This window comes from Lasiodiplodia theobromae (assembly GCF_012971845.1).
Source record: "Lasiodiplodia theobromae strain AM2As chromosome Unknown scaffold_42, whole genome shotgun sequence".
NCBI lineage: Eukaryota > Fungi > Ascomycota > Dothideomycetes > Botryosphaeriales > Botryosphaeriaceae > Lasiodiplodia > Lasiodiplodia theobromae.
Window position 1 is genome coordinate 280,797 of NW_023336522.1, and position 17,420 is coordinate 298,216.

General features: G+C 56.8%; 7 protein-coding genes across 7 annotated transcripts; 5 read left to right on the top strand and 2 right to left on the bottom strand.

Moving 5' to 3' along the window:
- Positions 1–234: 234 nt before the first annotated feature.
- On the top strand, positions 235–1,262 carry LTHEOB_10912 (Peroxisomal membrane protein; the record flags this gene model as incomplete). The annotated part of the gene is made up of 4 exons (XM_035507610.1): positions 235–503; positions 561–587; positions 643–1,149; positions 1,205–1,262. 4 exons carry the CDS (start codon positions 235–237, stop codon positions 1,260–1,262), a joined length of 861 nt encoding a protein of 286 aa, XP_035367046.1.
- Positions 1,263–5,623: 4,361 nt separating this feature from the next.
- On the top strand, positions 5,624–7,816 carry LTHEOB_10913 (uncharacterized protein; the record flags this gene model as incomplete). The annotated part of the gene is made up of 1 exon (XM_035507611.1): positions 5,624–7,816. One exon carries the CDS (start codon positions 5,624–5,626, stop codon positions 7,814–7,816), a length of 2,193 nt encoding a protein of 730 aa, XP_035367047.1.
- A 491-nt stretch (positions 7,817–8,307) lies between these two features.
- On the top strand, positions 8,308–9,248 carry LTHEOB_10914 (Pwi domain mRNA processing protein; the record flags this gene model as incomplete). Its single annotated transcript, XM_035507612.1, has 6 exons — positions 8,308–8,414; positions 8,463–8,553; positions 8,612–8,782; positions 8,836–8,866; positions 8,952–9,082; positions 9,156–9,248. 6 exons carry the CDS (start codon positions 8,308–8,310, stop codon positions 9,246–9,248), a joined length of 624 nt encoding a protein of 207 aa, XP_035367048.1.
- A 945-nt stretch (positions 9,249–10,193) lies between these two features.
- On the bottom strand, positions 10,194–11,314 carry LTHEOB_10915 (Beta-lactamase; the record flags this gene model as incomplete). Its single annotated transcript, XM_035507613.1, has 5 exons — positions 10,194–10,460; positions 10,533–10,826; positions 10,886–10,981; positions 11,034–11,165; positions 11,219–11,314. 5 exons carry the CDS (start codon positions 11,312–11,314, stop codon positions 10,194–10,196), a joined length of 885 nt encoding a protein of 294 aa, XP_035367049.1.
- A 299-nt stretch (positions 11,315–11,613) lies between these two features.
- Positions 11,614–12,289, bottom strand: LTHEOB_10916 (Fas1 domain-containing protein; the record flags this gene model as incomplete). The annotated part of the gene is made up of 2 exons (XM_035507614.1): positions 11,614–11,706; positions 11,759–12,289. The coding sequence occupies 2 exons, from the start codon at positions 12,287–12,289 to the stop codon at positions 11,614–11,616; spliced, it is 624 nt and encodes a 207-aa protein (XP_035367050.1).
- A 298-nt stretch (positions 12,290–12,587) lies between these two features.
- LTHEOB_10917 (uncharacterized protein) lies at positions 12,588–13,711 on the top strand (the record flags this gene model as incomplete). The annotated part of the gene is made up of 2 exons (XM_035507615.1): positions 12,588–12,623; positions 12,677–13,711. The coding sequence occupies 2 exons, from the start codon at positions 12,588–12,590 to the stop codon at positions 13,709–13,711; spliced, it is 1,071 nt and encodes a 356-aa protein (XP_035367051.1).
- Positions 13,712–14,837: 1,126 nt separating this feature from the next.
- LTHEOB_10918 (Manganese ion homeostasis) lies at positions 14,838–17,045 on the top strand (the record flags this gene model as incomplete). Its single annotated transcript, XM_035507616.1, has 2 exons — positions 14,838–15,122; positions 15,180–17,045. The coding sequence occupies 2 exons, from the start codon at positions 14,838–14,840 to the stop codon at positions 17,043–17,045; spliced, it is 2,151 nt and encodes a 716-aa protein (XP_035367052.1).
- Positions 17,046–17,420: the final 375 nt, after the last annotated feature.

Genomic DNA, 17,420 nt, shown 5'->3' on the forward strand with positions numbered 1-17,420 from the left:
AGCGTGCGAGGAGCGTCCTACTCTGTCCCCCTGCTTGGAATATGCCCTGGACCTGATGACCGCAGGCCGCCTTTCACAAAGCTATTGGTACTCGACCGCAGAGCGCCCATACCGTGCCCGATCTCGCGACGACGACGACGACAGACCACGAACTTGCGACGCTCGAGAGAGACGTGCTTCGACGACACGCCGCCTGTCGTGCTATACTAGGACCGGGGAACAGCGACCGACGCAATGGATAGGGCAATGGAGCTTGTGAAGAGCTTGGAGGTTAGTAGTGTTGCAGTTTCGCTGGGTGGCCAGCAAGGTGCGCAGAAGGCGACCGAGAGCGGCCTTCTGATCCATTACTACGAACTCATGGCTGACTGGAACTTCAACGCGGCGCAGGCCTCGGCAGAGCGCATCGCGCTCGACCCAAAATACCATGAGGTCCTCACGCTGGTCAAAGGCATTCGGAATGGTATCGTCTACGGAACCAAGGTGCGATTTCCGCACGCGCTGGTGTAAGGCTCGCCTCCAACACGCCGAAGAAAAGATGCTGACTGCGATTTGCACGCTAGGATGATATTCCTCTTCCGCTCCGGCGAGTATGTATTCCCGATGGATAAAAGAGAGACGCGACTAACAGGCACGCCTCCACAGCTTCCGCACCAAGGCCAAGCTCGTCTTCAAAGCCACGCGCCAGCACGCGCGCAATCTGGGCATGTTTGCGCTGATCTACAAGACGGGCATGCTTCTGTTGCGGCATGCGTCGCCGACGGGCAAGGAGCAGCATTACGATGCCTTTCTGGCCGGGCTCGTAGGCGGCTACGCCGTTTTCGGCCGCACCATCCACAGCTCCGTCAGCCAGCAGATCGTCATCTACGTCTTCGCCCGCGTTGTGCTTGCCTATGCGAAGCTGCTCGTCCAGCCCAAAGGCGAACACGCCAACGGCAAGGGCGGCCACCACCACGGCCATGGTCACGGTCATCATGGTAGGGTGGGTGGCGGTGGTGGCTGGGAGATCATCAGTGATCCAGTGCTGGCGGCCAAGGTGAGGGACAATGGATGGACCGTCTTTGCGAGCGTGAGCTGGGCTCTCGTCATGTACCTGTTCCGGTGGCACCCCGAGACGCTGCAGTCGAGTCTGCGGAGTAGCATGCATTACATGTGGGTATTCCTTTTTGTCCGTGTCGGTTCCATGCTGATGACCCTCCGTCTGCAGCTACGAGCAATCGGACCACTGGGATTCGTTGCGGACGCTCATCTGGCATAACAAATAAAGTCGAAGAAGAGAGAGAGAGAAGAAGCTCTCTAGGATAAGGTAACGGCCGGAGGGCGGGTACTGTCTTTGGGAATTGCATGGGTAAATGGCGTCATGGCGCAGTCAAGTTACTGGACGGGTTAATTGTACCTAGGAAAGTCCAGGTTGGAACGGGGGACACGGATTCTTCAGGTCGGCTCTTGATGTGATTACTTGCAAGTTTGTTGGCTTCATGTAGAAATGTTTGCGCGCTGGTTGCAATATGACTCTTCGAATGCCTAGAAGACAAGATGGAGCTTGAACAAATTCCACGCATAACCTTGCAGATAAGCGATGCCGATGACGTCGACACTCCGCCGTGGAGCGTCACCCGTGCCGTCTCTTCTCGAAAGCACGCTTGAAGCCCATGTGTCGGATAGCTTCGACGGGATAAGGGCCGCAATTGCCACCGGTGAGTCCGATGCGGCAGCTGCGTAATAATAGAAATGACTCTAACGAAGGAATCGCAAGTATGAGCTGACCATGATGAGGCATTGGCACTGTGAGGCGCGCGGTGCCGCAATGCCGAGATGGATTCCAAGGGTAAGCAAGGTGGACACAGTTGCGGCACTTTGCTGGAGAGAGGCGGGAGGCTTGGATGAACACAAGACCACAACACAGAGCAGCAGAGCGTTTGTGTGTTCGTACAGCGACAGGGTTCGCGATCCTTCTCACTGCATACCCCGGGTGTTCGTCCCCACGCCGATTGTGGCAATGTTGCTTTGCGGCACTCTCCCTAGCGTGGCCAAGAAGACATGTCCAACGTCAGGGCGCGCCGCATGTGGTCGGGGTGCAGGGCGACCAATTGCGCGGTGCGGGAAGAGCCGCAAGTGCGTGATTTTCAAGCGAACACGTACCTTGTCCAACACAGATGTGGACGAGTTTGAGCGACGACAGTGAGGGATATTCCGAAAGACGCTGCAGCACTTCTGGTAAGGCCAGCTCTGCCATGGCCGGTGACACGAGAGGGAAAGATGTGTTGTGCAGATGAGTCAATCCGGTCGACCGGATAGAGCTCACAGAACAACAAAGAAGCAGCAGCAGGACCCTCTAGTCTTGAATCCACCGTCTACACTCGGGTTCGCCGTGCTTGAGGCGGAGAGGACAATGGGCGCTAATGGTACGGTGGTTAACCGCTCGGCCGAACAACGTTCGGTACAGCGAATCCACGACGTTGGGATACTCGTCTCGCGTGGAAGCGGGGGACAGGGGGCGCTAATCTGCGCGCTAACTTAGCAAGGCTGACCTGACGTCCCAAGTCTGCGCTGGAGATGCGGCACGGAGAGATATGTCTGCCTTGGCGGCTTCTAGAAACAAGGATACGGCCGTCGGCGACCTGCGCAAAGCTGCTTTGGGGACTGCCTTGCGACTTGCTGTCGGTACGTCGCGCCGATATTGTGTCACGGTGCAGGTGACCTCTTACGGCACCGGCTGCCGTGACACGACTGCGCGCGGCTTCGCCGAGAGCCCCGATAACTTAAAATTCGGCGTGGTGCTGCTGTGCTCGGCTGGTGCTTCTCTATCTTCCTTTACTTTCGGCAGACGGCCTGTTCAAATCAGTCGATCCCCCCGAGTTCGAGCACTTAAGACGAACATACCCGTCCCTTCCCTGCTCAGTCACTACGTCGACCATCCATTGCATGCGATTGCGCGAATTCCGTGTCTTGCATAAGCAAATGCTCCTCCACCACGAGGTCCGGCCGCCCTAGACCTCGCCGTGAATTTGCTCCCGAAAGCTAGACCGTACGCATTTCTCGACTTCCTCTGATGACCTGTGAATGCTCATCAGCATGTCCACAGAGACCATCCATTTTGCCGAGACAGCAGAACCTCCTACCGGAATCAGCCTGAAGGGGAAAGGGCTCCCTAGAAAGGCGGAGTCTGGACGATCCCCCGTAGTGTCGATAGACTTTGTAGCAGCAACCGGCCGTATGCCATCACGCGCGGAGAGGGATATGCGGAAGAAGGCAGACATCATGTCGACTGCCTCAGAATGTGAAGCGGGGGCTTGCGATTGCAAGTGCAATTGCGCAGACTGCTTCTGCAACGGAAAGAGTGGCCATGATGTCGGTGGACTTGACTTTGAGTCGAATGTCTTCCAGGCTGGGCCGGGAAGTGCGGAGGCTCGATTATCACAGGAAGGAACAGACGGGTATCCGGCGGCTTTCTCCTGGCGCGACCCCGGCTTTGACGAGCATGTCGACAACCGTTTTGGAGGCTTCGACATGACCAAGGATGGATTTCAACACTCTGAGAGCGATGAGTGCGAGCCATTGCGGCGGTCCGTAATCTTGAGAGACTTGGCTACCTTCAATCGGACCGCAACCTCAACCTCTCTAGCCAATGAGGGTACAAGCGGAGTGGCTAGCGTGGCAAGCTCCGGGTTCCTTCCGCGGAGGGCAGAGACGGTGCAGAATTTGCTGGACTTTGTCGGCTCGTGGGATGAGGCGTCGTCCAGCCCTGGGTGCCATTTCACCGGTCAACCGCCGTGGCTCAGTGCGCCAGCATGTGGGAATGTGGGCTATCCAGCAGGAATCCGGGAGGAGGATATGAAGTAGCCGTAACAGGTGAAATGTCGGCGTCGGTGGTGGTCATTGTGTCGCCTGGGCGGGATTGATTCTGGCGGCTGATTGGAGGACATGTGTTAGTGGTTCTTGAACAGTTTATTTCCACCACGTCTTGTACCTCAACCCGTGCCGCGGGTTCGCACGAATCTGCCCGTTTTCGTCGCGTTTCAGCGCTTATGAAGGGCGCACGACGCCCGACTGCATGCATCTGTTGAGGTAAAACGTTGAAACGGCTCGCCCGCAGGCATGCGCGCCGCCTCCCGGCTGGGCGGGCAGGAGCATCTCCGCTCCGCGGGGGCGCAGAGTCTTATCAGACGATCTGCGCATATCCGTGGGGCGCTGGGTCTAGCGCCGTCCGGGGACAGTCGAGACTCTCGTTTTCTCGTCCTGACCGGTCTGCGATTGGCCGCGCAGTGGCAACGACCAGCTCTCCGAGTCATCGCTGTGGTGTGAGAGAGGCGCGATGCCTGCAGCGGCCGGCGGCACGACGGGTGCGGTGCCGATGGCCAGCCTGCGGTGAGCAGGCATCGTGAGACGCATGGCCGCCAGAAGCCGTCTCGCTCGCACACCGCATGGAGCTGCTATCGCGGCGCGATGCCGGCCGATCTCTGCTGCTGGGGCTAGCTTGTTCTCGACCATTCCAAGGTGCGTGCAACCCCAACCGCGCTGGTTGCGAGAGAAGTGCCTTTTAGCTGTCCCTGCCGTGCCGCGTCCACGATTGCACTGGGAGAGTCCGCGTCAGCCTGAACCCCTCCGCACTCTTCGAGTCGTACCAACCACCAGCCCTCCGCCCCGCCCGCCTGGACTTTGCTCCAGCTCCCGTCTGGGGAGAGAGTGGAGCCCGGCCTCCTGACCGTATATTTTTGGTTGCTGCACGGCCGTCGCAATACGGAGGGCTCCAGACCTCCTTCCCTCAGGCTCCCTCTGATCCAACCTGCTACTCCTTCTTGCCAGCATCGTTGTGTCGTTTCGCCTCCAGGTGTAGAGCTTGGCGCGTTGCCCGTCCAGCGAGATCCTGCTCCTCCGCCATTGGCCCCGTCGTTGCATCCTTGACCCGCGGCTCCACATTTCTCGACGTCACTGTCGCCGACGCACCACTTCGACATTTTACCGCTCAAGACCGACGTAGCTCGCTCCAGCGACAGCCGTGTTCCAACAGCCCTTCGTCATTGTGTCCGCCTGTCTGCGCCGCCCCAACCACTCTCGTCCCAACCCCGCGTCGAAGAGGTTCGTCTTGCGCCTCGCCTGCCCACTCCTGACCCCCTAACCGTGTCGCAATTTCACTGACCCTGCTTGTCAGGCCAATCCACCCATCTCTGGACATATCTCGGTCCCGCCTCTGTGTGCACCTCGGCCGCTACAAATCGACTAGAGCCTTGTAAAGCGCCCGCCCTCTCGACGCGCCTGGACCTCGAACAACTGCTAGATTGCTGGCCAATTGGGACGCACGAAAAAGGAGCTCAGTATTCCGCTTTCCTTGTGGCTGCAGCTGCTTGCGCACGCGACAATTATTTAACGCCGTTCCGATTTCTTCCGATCACCCTCCGCCCCGCAGTCGGTCGAGCGCCAATCGCCGCGCTCCTTCGCCAATATAGCTTGGGACATGCACTGGTGGGTTGGAGACAAGGGCGTTGTTTGACAAAGCTGCCGTTCATATATTCGGTTTGCTAGCCGAGACATAGACTTCCTTGAGTCTTTATCTCCATAGAAGCGGCTACGAACTGCACGCTATATTCCTTCAGTGTTGTCGAGAGGTCTTGTCACACTATACGCCATGTCTTCTTCTTCCCCCCCACCAAAGCGGCGTTTTGTGCCGGAGCCTGTGGAAACCACAACAAAGTCTTCTCGGAGGTTTGCGCCGGAGCCCGTGGAAACAACAACCAAATCGTCGAGACGATTTGCCCCGGAACCTGTGGAAACCACGACCAAGTCGTCACGGAGATTTGCACCGGAGCCCGTGGAGACAACAATAAAATCCAGTCGCAGATTTGCCCCCGAGCCGATTGAGACCACGGCCAGGAGCTCGCGGAAGTTTGCCCCGGAACCAGTAGAGACGAGCAGCAGAAGCAGCAAGGATAGGCCGCCACCTGCGGATGATGCTGCTCCCCGGAGGCGCTTCGCTCCGCAACCCGTCGAAACGACAACGAGAACTAACCGGGCCGGAGCTGAAAATGGTGTAAACGGTGCTGACGTGCGGAGCTCCGACACGAGCTTCTCCGATGCTCAGGCTTCTCCGCAGATCGACGGTCCCCCGCAATCAGTAACAAAGCCCCGACGCAAGTTTGCGCCGCAACTCATTGAGACGGCAAAACGTACCAGGAAATCGGGGGATGTTGGTCCTACAGTGAATGAGGCAGACAGGACTGAGGCAACGCCCGATACCGGCACGCGCAGCCCGGCAAGGCGCCCACGCCCTCCGCCTACACCACTCGCACCTTCGAACACACCTAACGGCACCCTGCCCCAAGTGCCTTCTCTTCGTGAAGCCCGCCGTCTTGGAATACCTACTCGTAGCGACTCGATTGGCAGCAACCGTTCACACTCTTTCAGAGTTCCTGACCTGGATACCATAGAGTCCTCGGAATCCGAAGAGGAACGCACGCCATCCTTGTCTACTTCTCCGTCTGCCGAGTCGGACTCGGAGCAGTCATATCTGTATTACCATGCCACCCGGCGCAGGGAGAGCGTAGATGAGCGTTTCTCTGGATATCTGTTGGAAATAGCCGCGAAGGCAGCGGAAAAGCAGATGAGAGAGGCGGCCATGGCGGCCTTTCCCAACGACGATCACCATGAACCCGTTGCCCATTTCCTTGGTGATGAAGAGGACGATGTGGTAGGTGAGACCATGGAAGATGTGAACGAGGAGCGTCGCGAATCATTCACCAAGGTGAACTGGGAGCTGCTGGCCATGCAGAAGCACATGGAGGAGAGAGAAGAGGGCCAGAGCAAAGACAATGGCGAGAAGGTGAAGAGAGCAGATGAACCCACGAAGAAGAACATTTGGGGTGAGCCTCAATGGGGAGCGAAGTCAACGAAGAACGCATTGGCAGACTCTGCAACGAAGAGTCCATGGACGAACCCGTTTGCGAACCAGCGCGGTCGCCAAGACGAGCAAGAAATGAAGGGGATGCAGCGAGGGGCACGGCCGCCGATGCTTGGTAGCGATATCGTTTTCCCACGCTGCCCTTCACCAGAGCCCGCCAAGTTCGATGTCACGCAAGGCTCCGAGGCTTTGAGGAACTCCATGTGCTACCTAACGGAGCAGAGCCAGCCCTCAGAGCCTCAGGGTTTGTGGTGGCACGAGCAGAAGAAGGAGGAGCCAAGGAAGCAGGCCACGAAGCCCACAGGACTATCTGCCAAAGAAGGACGATCAAAGCCGCCAACTCTGTGGTCAAATCCCGGTAGCCGCCCACCCAGTCCAGCTGGCTTGTGGAATGGGTGCTGCCGTGGGCCCGGTTCGAGGGAGAGCACTAAGCAAGCGGGTATGCTTACACCACGGATCGAAGTCGACAACCCCTTCGACAGTCCACCGCCGACTCCTGCAAGAGCGCCGCCATCTCCACCGCCTTCCAATCCTGACATTGCAAGCATTGACGACAAGCTTGCTGCTCAAAAGGCACTTGAAGAGGAATTCAACGATGCGTTCGTGACGCAGGTGTACAACTACCTATCCCTCGGATATCCTTCGCTGGCACGGAAATTCGATGATGAGCTGAGCAAGATCAGCCGCATCCCGGTTGAAGAACTGCGGCAGGACGATGAACTCGCCCAGGCAAGGGGGTACATTCGGCTTGGTGAGGATAACAACGCCAGAGATGCAGGCATCACTGAAGATACTTGCATGCGTTGGAGGGCGTTGAGGACATACATTTTCGAGTGGGCCAAGCAGCAGCCACGCTTTCTACATGCGGGCTATGCCCTCGGTGGGTTTGGTGTTGCTGCACGGCGTGGTAGTTGGGCGTGGTAGACATACGCAATGAGTAATGGGCAAGGCTGTACACATTCTTGATGGGATTCCTCACCACGGAGGGTTCTTGGAGCGTTTTTCTTACATTTACTTCTAGCATTTGGTTGGCGTTGTGTTGTTTACTGCTGATGGGAGATTGAGCACGGCGTTGGAACATGAGTGCGAATCTGCGTGTGCGCGGAGCGGATCCAAGAGCGGTATTGCCATTCCTAGGTTGAGCTGAGCGAAGCTTTGAAATTGACAAAGGATTGTTTTGTGTAAGTGTCGGACTGTGATAGGGACACAGAGGTTGCATCATCGGCCTGCGAACCCCGCCGTGTCGTGCCGCCGCTAATCCAGACTGTCGGGAGTCGGTCTAAATCTCGGCGGTGCACGGGCCTCGCGTTTCGTCTGCTCAGCGCCATGAGCTTCTGCCCGCTAACCCTCCGACTTCCTCTCCTCGCCGACTCCCTTTTGCAACGCGTCCTGCTTGCGGCGCCTTCTTCGCTATCATGCAGCTGTCCGCAGCCGACATGAAGCTCTTGAAGAGCACCAAGTTCCCGCCCGAATTCGAAGAGAAGGTCGACACGACCAAGGTGCAGATGGACATCATGAAGAAGTGAGCTCACCCCCGCTATCCTTCCAAGACCATGCTAATGACCGAAAGATGGATTGCCACCAAGGTCCAGCAAATCCTCGAGACCGACGACGACATGGTAGTCGACTTCATCTACAATTTGCTCGACGGAGAGCGCTACGTACGTTGTCCAGACAAACCTTGCTCCCCCAACCTGCCCCGCTGACGTCGTCCCGCAGCCCGACCCGAAGAAGCTTCAGATCGCTCTCGGCGGCTTCCTTCACGATGATGCCCCGCGTTTTGTCAGGGAGTTCTGGAACCTGTGTCTCAGTGCCCAAAGCAACAAGGATACTCTTGGTGTTCCTCGAGAACTGCTGGAGATGAAGAAGGATGAGATGAAGCAGGACAAGGTAGATACTACCCCGTTTGCTTCTCACGAATCTAGCTGACGATTCACTTGTAGAAAGCACAGGAGAAGGCAGCTGAGGAGGCTCGTAGGCGCCGCGACAACGAACGCGAACGGGAAGAAGACCTTGACCGCACTCGCGAGAGGGAACGTCGCGAACGCGACCACAACAGGGACCGACCTCGTGGCAGGGGTCGCGGTGGTGGACGCGGTGGCTCTGCATACTCATACCGTCCTGGACGCTCCCGCTCCCGCTCGCCACCGCCTTACCGCCGTGGCCATGATGAATTCCGCCGTCCGCCTCGTACGGATTCCTACGTTCCCGCTGGCCGGGGCAGGCGCAGGGACTATTCGCCTCGTCCCTCCATGTCTCGCAGCCGCTCTCGCTCTCGCTCTGCAACGCCTCCACGCCGTCGCCGTCGCCCTTCATACAGCCGCTCTCCGTCCCGTTCTATCAGTCCTCGTCGTAGTCATGGCGGTCGCCGCTACAGCAGAGACAAGTCCCGTTCACGCAGCCCTGTTGGAAGATCGAGGCGGGCCAGGAGCCCCGCCCGTGGTGATGATCGAGCCCGACCTTCCGCGTCGCCCGAGACATCTCGCTCACGCTCGCCTAGACGCCGCCGCGGCAGAGACCGTTCGCCTTCGGCTGCATCTGACAGTCGCTCTCCACCTCCACGCTCGCGCAGGGACCGCTCCCGGCGCCGCTATACTCGCTCACCGTCCACATCCCGCTCGCGTAGTCCCCGTCGCTCTGATCGCAAGCAAAAGAGATCTCCCTCCTCCTCTGACGACGACAGAGACAAGCGCGCTGATGTTCGCAAGGATCGTGATCGTCGCGACCGCCGCCGCAGGCGTAGTTACAGCAGAAGCCAAAGCCCACGCAGGGACCACAAGCGGCGTCGTTCCCCTGACAGGTATGAGCCAGAGAAGAGGCGCAAGAACACATCATCCGTTGAGCCATCTCCTCCGCGGGCGGACCGCAGGTCTTCTCCAGCTTCTGACGCCTCTATGCGTGATGCGGCGGAGAACAAGGTTGGTGAATAATCTTGCGGATTGAGAGACCATTCCTCTTCATTGCCCACAAGGTGCTTTCTTTTCAATTCGACGTCGCCTTGTGTCAATTAGACGAATCAACAAAAGCCGATGCTCTTCCACGCCTCCGGCGCAGCTTGTCTTGAGTCCCCGAAAAATGTCTGGGAAACAGGTTCTACTTGCTGGCGGTTCAACAAATGTTGCTCCATTTTCGTTACCAAAAACTCATGGGCAGGCGCCACTACGACTAATCAGCCACCATTCCCGATTCTACACGGCTGTCTTTACTCTGGACGCCAGCGAAGGTCTTTCTTTCGACTGCACTTCCCAATTAACTTTCCCACTAAGCGCCACTTGTAAAAAACGAAAATGCAGCCTAGCAACTAGCAAGTTTCATTCAAGATGGCATGTTTGGCATGCCCCTCATACTTGACTTGAATTTTCATGCTCTCAAGCACAGCGCTCTTGCAGTCCTTTCGGCGGATGTCCATTCCTCTAAAGGCGCCGTGGGTGCTCTCCCACTCGAAAGGGGCAACAGCTTTCCACATGGCGTGGATCTCCGGTGGAGAAAGGGGGATCATATTCGGAATGGACCACATGAAAGAATAGGACGTCGTACCGGGAGGTCGATCATGGTGGTAGAGTCCGGACTAGTGAGTTTTAGCTTTCATGAATGAAAAGGCTTTCTTCTCGTCACCAGAAAAGGAGAGAATGCGACTTACTGGCACGGTGACGAAGGTGTCGGCGACCATAAGATGCTTCTTCCAGAGCAGGACCAGGCTGCCCGGGAAGTGCCCACCCGTCTTTATAGCGGTTACATTGGGCAGGATGGTCTCGACAGGATGGGTAATCAGGCGGCGGATCGGGGATGAAGATAAATCGGCGCGATTAAACCAGGAGCTATCCTCCGCCGAAGTATATATTGGGACGTCGAAAGCGCGGGCCCATTCGATGTGTGTAGTGTAGTAATGCGGGTGGGAGATCACGATTGCGCGGAGAGGGCCGCGAGAATTTATCTTTCACGTGTGCAATTAGCCTTCGGAGTGGAGGCTGCGTGTTTGCAAAAGATGCTTACGAAGTCGATAGTCTTGGGGTCGAGATAGGTGATGAGGTCCCAGAGTACGTTGCCCTCGGGCGTCTCGATCAGGATTGCACGTTGGCCGATGGCGAACTATGGCGATGTTAGCACATACCAGGAGGGTTATTGGCAGCGGTCCCCGTACTTTCGGCTCCGTCCATATCGACCACATGCCTTTTTCTTCGGCATCCTGTTCCCATCTGTTCTCGTAGTGTCCTCGCAGCTTAGCTAGACTCGTCCATGCTTGGCCCGTGGGCGGAACGAATTGGCGGGGGTCCTACACACAGCTGTGAGCATCGCGGAAGAAATCGGCATGAGTCGTGAACATACGTCACATATTCTGCAGCTAGGAAGAGGCTCGGAGGCGGGTACGTCGAATTGCGTGCCGCACGTGTGGCATATTAGGAGGTTTTCTGCATCAGTCATGGTGGATGGGCCTGTAGTCTACCAGAGCTGCTCACTAGAGCACTGGTCTACTTATGGTACCGAGTAACTGCGGGGCTAATCCGAGTCGGCAAAGGTGGGGTCGGAAGGACAAGAGTGAGGTCACCATATGCCCACCTACGCGAGAGTGGGTGGATTCACCATCAAACCCGATGTTAAATAACTTGATCAAAAGAAGCCATGGTATTCTGTCTACTCGCCAACCCGCCTTGGCGTATGTTCAAGGTATCACAACGTCGCCGGAAATAAAATCGTCACTAATAGGCCGTAGAGGTCATATCTCACGCGTAGTTCAAGACGCCCTTGATAATCCAGATCTCACCGTTGGCAACCTTGTCAGCGATGCTGGAAACCTCGATGTCGCCCGGTTGAAGCTGCATCGCTATCAGTACTCGGCTGAGTATATGTATCTCCCGGTAACGTTACCATCTTCTTGCCATCCTTGATCTCGTACCAGACCGTGTTTCCTCCAAGCGACTGGATCTTGTGGTTCTCTTTCCACGGGCTTTCAGGTATGATGTGCGCGTTCACAAAGCGCTCCAAGTTTTTCTGCGCCCGGGATGAGCCATCGGCTCCCTCGTACGCGTTCGCACCCAAGGACTCGTACTCTCTGGGGTCCTCCCAGGGCTTGCGCGGCAGTGCGTGGATAGCGCTGTTGTCGGGTGCCAGAATGGTGGCGTTCTGGGATCCATCATTCAAACGGGCAGCAACGGAGTCGACATCTCGCGTGAAACCGCTGAAGATGTTGATGCTCCGATCCTTACCAACCACGTCGGACAGGATCGGGGCGTCGTTGGATGAGGAGCCGGGTGGCATGGCGATGCTGGGGATGTTGAATGATGGCACCTGGTCAAGCACGTCGATGAGTTTCTCTCGCCACAGGGGTCCAGCCCGAGCAGATGTCCCGAAGAAGAGAGTGTAAGCGAGTAGGGATCCTAGAAGCAGAGGGTGCCGCATATTTGGAGGGTTGGGTTGTCAGGTTTATTATGGGTTGGCAGGCGACTGGGCCCTGGATTGGGAGACCACCCTCCCCCGGCCGTGCGTCATCAGGTGGCACCTGCAGCGCTATCTTATCGGCACGTGCTACTGTCGTTAGCGCGCTTTCCCTACTCGCTTAGGTAGGCGCGCGCGCCTAAGCTTCCATTACTTCCTCTTCCACTGCTGCTGCCTCTCATCCGCGTCGACGTGGACACAACAACATCGATCGGTAACTATACGCATACTCAGGTGGGCACAGGCCTACAGCTGGCTCAAGATGGTCTTTTCTTCCCCCCTCGTCCAAACCTCCGAGGTGAGTAGCGGAAGGTTCGCGCGTGTCGCTCATCGAGCTCACATACTTCGTAGGAGGAGTTTCGCGAGTTCGGTCGCAAGCACTTCCCCGGCGAGCCACAGCCGACTTTCCTTCCACCGTTCGTGACGCCTTCAGCCAACCCGCAGACTCCGACCAAGACGTCTCCGTATCCCGCTATCTTCGATACTGCCTACAACGCTGGCTTCACCTCAGGTGCTAGCTTCGGGCACGCCGCCGGCTATGCCGAGGGCTACAATGCTGCACTTGCTCAGCTCGGTATCCACACTGCCAAAGCTGCCGCACCCGCTGAGCCGGATCGCAACCACATGCAGGTCGAAGTTGAAGACCAAGTCCACGCAGTTGATGGTGAGGCGTACTACGAGGAAGAGGAAGATTTGGGCTTCTATTCCGATGGCGCCAAGCGCACTATCGATGATGAGGATATCCAGTTCTATCGTCGCTCTGAGCTCATGCAAATGTTGAAGGATGCTAAGCGCCGTGTTGCTGAGCGCAAGGAGCGCGAGGCGGAGGAGCAGATGGAGCATGAGGCAGACCTTGAGGCCGAGACGGAGATGGAAGCACAGAAGAATAGCGAGGCCCATGAGCACGACGTCCCGGGTGCTAAGGAGTACAACGCTACCGAGCAGGCCAACCTGAATGAGGTTCACAGCCAGACTGGACACGATGCCAAGGTTGCCTATGAGGATATCAACCCTGACGAGCCATCTACTGGTGGCGCGTCGATCGAGTTGACTTGCGTCAAGCCAGATGTCGCCGGCTCTGCCGACGCCAGTTCCAAAATCCCTCAGCCCGTGGCCATGTCGAAGGCGGCTCTGGGCGAAGTCATCGAGGCGGAGCACACCGATGGACGTGCCTCGACTACACAGCTGGTTGGTGACGAGTCGTGTAAGCGCCCAAATCCTCACATTTCAAAGAAGAAGATGACTGCTACTTTAGAAGCAAACAGGGGCAAGAAGCGCAAGCGTATTACACGCGAGCCGCGTCCTGATGATGATGGCATCACCTACCGTAGGATTGCTCGCGAGCTGGATGAAATGCCGAGCGAGTCGGTGGAGCTTGATTATTGATTGCCTTTTCTCGCCCTTGATTTTGAACCCGCGATACCAATACTCATTATCAGCAACAAGGTAGGGACCGTTGCAGGCTAGGCGACTTCATGCAGGACCAAGGTACAAGGTACGTACGCCTTTCGATAAATTTTGCAGCAGCGTGGCCTTCTTGGGCATGCGGCCTTGCTTCTTAAATCCCCATGTTATGAATGAAAACCTTCGTATCGTCATCCTTAGGCGTAGATTGAGACGCATGCTGAGCGGTTGAGGGAGGAACGTCTTGCTGTGCACTTGATGTACACATGCACGGGACCTCAAGCGCCACATGGGCAGTCTTGATACTGCCGAGTAATCTTCTCTCTGATTACATGCACAACAAGCATTCGAATCGCAAAGCAATGTAAAGCACGATGCTGACTGTTACTCTCCACAGATGAAGCCAAACATATTGCACCGGTAGAAAAATGGCGAGGGCTAAAAGCGTTCGTTTGGACGGAATGCCGCCGTCGCGTGCAGACAATTTGCTCAGCTACTTGCAAAATGCCGGCTAGAATGACTGTAAATTCGGATTGCTCGTGCTCTTGGACAGCAGCTCCTAGCCCAACAGCACGCAGAGGCTCTGGGGGGTTGGTCTCGTGTAGTCAGTCTACTACCATTAATCTTTATGATAATTCCCCAGTTGAGTTTCGATGGATAGTTACCAGCGGTATACTGAAAGCATGCTGTTTTCGTATTGAGATCGGCGGCCGGGAACGCATCGAAAGAAAGGAAATGACGGAGGGCTGGTGGTTGGACGTAGATACATAATTTGCGGTGGGCGGAGCATGTGGGTCTGTAAAGAATTGATGGATTTTACAACAGCGCTGTAGAGCTGGCACTGGCAAAAAAAAAAAAAAAAGGCCAAGAATGCTTCTGTGTTGTGTTGACAAGGGCTTTACGCAGGCGGTTGCGCGGCCTGTACGCGTTGGACCCTGGTTGCAGGCGGGCCGCGGACTAGGTAGGGGGCCTAGCGGCGAGTCGAAGCTCCCGCCGCCAACAGCTAGGAGACCCAGACACGAGTTGCGCCCAAGTTGCCCTCTCCTCGTTTCCCGCCGTCTTTCAACCGAAAGATGCGCACCGCTCTTGCGCCCTCCTCCAGTCCAACATGACCGTCTACGATGACTGGGGGTATCCCGTTTCGTCGTCGCGCAACCGCTTCCGCGAGCCGCCCACCCTGATGCAGCACATTCAACTATACGCCAGGTCGCTCCTTGTGCGCGCAGCCATCTACAACCCCAATGCCCCTGCCGGCAAGACCTGGAACCTCCGGCCCATCTTCTCCGTGCCCAACATCCTGACCCTCGTCTGGCTGTTCTTCCTGCAGTCGCACGAGCGCTCCGCCTTCAGCGACAGCATCAGGTCCTGCGACTGGAGCAACTGGGAGAGCTGGGTGCGTGTGCCCTCAACATTCGATTCCAGATCTGGAGCGCTGACGCAATGAAACTAGCCCCACGATGCCACTCCACACCGTCTCGTCTTCGTTGCAGACCCACAGCTCGTTGACCCGCACACCTACCCCGGCCGCCCGTGGCCTCTGTCCACCCTGACCGTCGCATACACCGACCAGTACCTCCGCCGCTCGTGGTCGCTGATCCAAGAGGACCTCTACCCGGATACCGTCTTCTTCCTGGGCGACCTGTTCGACGGCGGTCGAGAATGGACCGCAGACGGCAGCGTCAGTGAGGACAAGCAGTGGAAGAAGTACGGAGACAGCTTCTGGCTGCGTGAATATGACCGCTTTGGCCGGATATTCTTCAACCACTGGGGCGATGCGGGAATGGCGCCACGACTAGGCCAGCCAGGACGCAAGCTGATCGCTGGACTGCCTGGGAACCACGACCTGGGATTCGCTGCTGGCATTCGTACCAACGTGCGGAAGAGGTTCAATGCTTACTTTGGCGATGGAAACCGGATCGACGTTATAGCAAACCACACTTTCGTCTCGATAGACGCTGTTTCGCTGAGTGCGCTGGGACACGCCGCGGGTTCTGAGGATATTTGGAAGCCGACCCAGGACTTCCTCGACCAGGCGCAGGCGGAGAAGAGACGAGCTGTTGCGAGGGAATTGAGGGCGAGGAAAGGCTTGAATCCAAACCCGCTCTATGCCCACAAGGTTTTCGACGGCGCAGACATGGCGAAAGCGAAGTTGCCAATCGCGGATGCCGGTGATGCCGAGTTTCCAACAATCCTCCTCAGCCACGTCCCTTTGTATCGAGCTGAAGGAACACCCTGTGGTCCCATGAGAGAACACTGGCCGCCTACCGAACCGCCAAAAGGTCAAAAGGAACCTGTCTTCCCTGACGAGCGTAACGCCATCGCCGTCCGGGGCGGCTACCAATACCAAAACGTTCTTACCAAGGATGTGTCCAAAGACGTCACCGAAAAGATTGGCAACATTGAGTATGCTTTCTCGGGCGATGATCACGACTACTGTGAAGTGGTCCACAAAGGCTACCAGTCCGGTGGACACAGCGGCATTCGCGAAATTACGGTCAAATCCCTCTCCTGGGCTATGGGCGTCCGCCATCCCGGATTCGTCATGCTCAGCCTCTGGAACCCGGTCGATGACGCGGGACAGTCTCTCCGCACGACGGATCCCACCGTCCAGAGCCATCTCTGTCTCATGCCCGACCAGCTCGGTGCTTTCATTCGCTACGCCACCCTCTTCGGCATCACGCTTTTCATCCTCATGATCCGCGCCCTCGTCCTAAAGATCAAAGCCTCCTCCGCTTCCTCCAGCTCCAACAACCCTGACGACGCACCAATCCTTCCCCTGGCCGAGGACCACAGAAACACGTCTTCCGCCGAGCAGGAGAAGAAGAAGCTTCTGGTGGGAGCGGCAGCTGCCGAAGCCCAGGGAAGTAGCCGCAACCGCACCGATTCAATGGGCGAGGGTGCCTCTTCCAACTCGTCGACAACTTCGCCCGACAGTAAGACCGGTCTGTCCGCCCGCTCGGCTCAGCAGCCACGGAACACTACAGGACGCAATCCCAGTCCTGTCCCCTCAGGCGGCTATGGCTTGCCCCCCTCGTCATCATCGCCGATGAACGGAAACGGCTACGGCGGGGGCTATCATGCGAACGGTGGCCCCGGAAATGGCGCTGCGAAGCTGCCGCTCGTGGCATACGCGGGCTTCTACCCCGATCGCGCGGAAGAGAAGAAGAGGGAGCGGGAAAATGCAACGGTCAGCACGAAACCGGCCAAGAGGAGGAAGAAGGGGGAAGGAGTGTTCAGAGAAGAATTAGGGAAGAGCGTGGTGAGGATTGCGGTGGTGGTGCTGACGTGGTATTTCTGGCTGATTTGGAGATGGTAGAGGACAGGTCCCCCTTTCTCCCTTTCTCTTCTATTCCCCGGTCTCCTCATCCTGTGTTTTTATATTTGGGGAAGAGAAAGATTTCAACGAGTTCACCATCAACTATTAGTGTTAACCAGGTAACGAAAATAGACACAACCACTCTCATTTTTCCTTTTTCTTCCTTCTTTTCACTTTGTTTCTTCTTCTGTCTTGGGTGCATGACTACGGGTGTTTTGTTCGTTTTTCTTGCATCGATGGCATTGTGCTTTACTTGTTTGTTTATTGCTTAGTGCCTTCATCATTGCATGAATACTTGGCGTTCTAAGGGCATACCTTGGGAGAAGGTATCGACAAATTTCACATCCGCATTATTAGAATACAAACAGACATCTA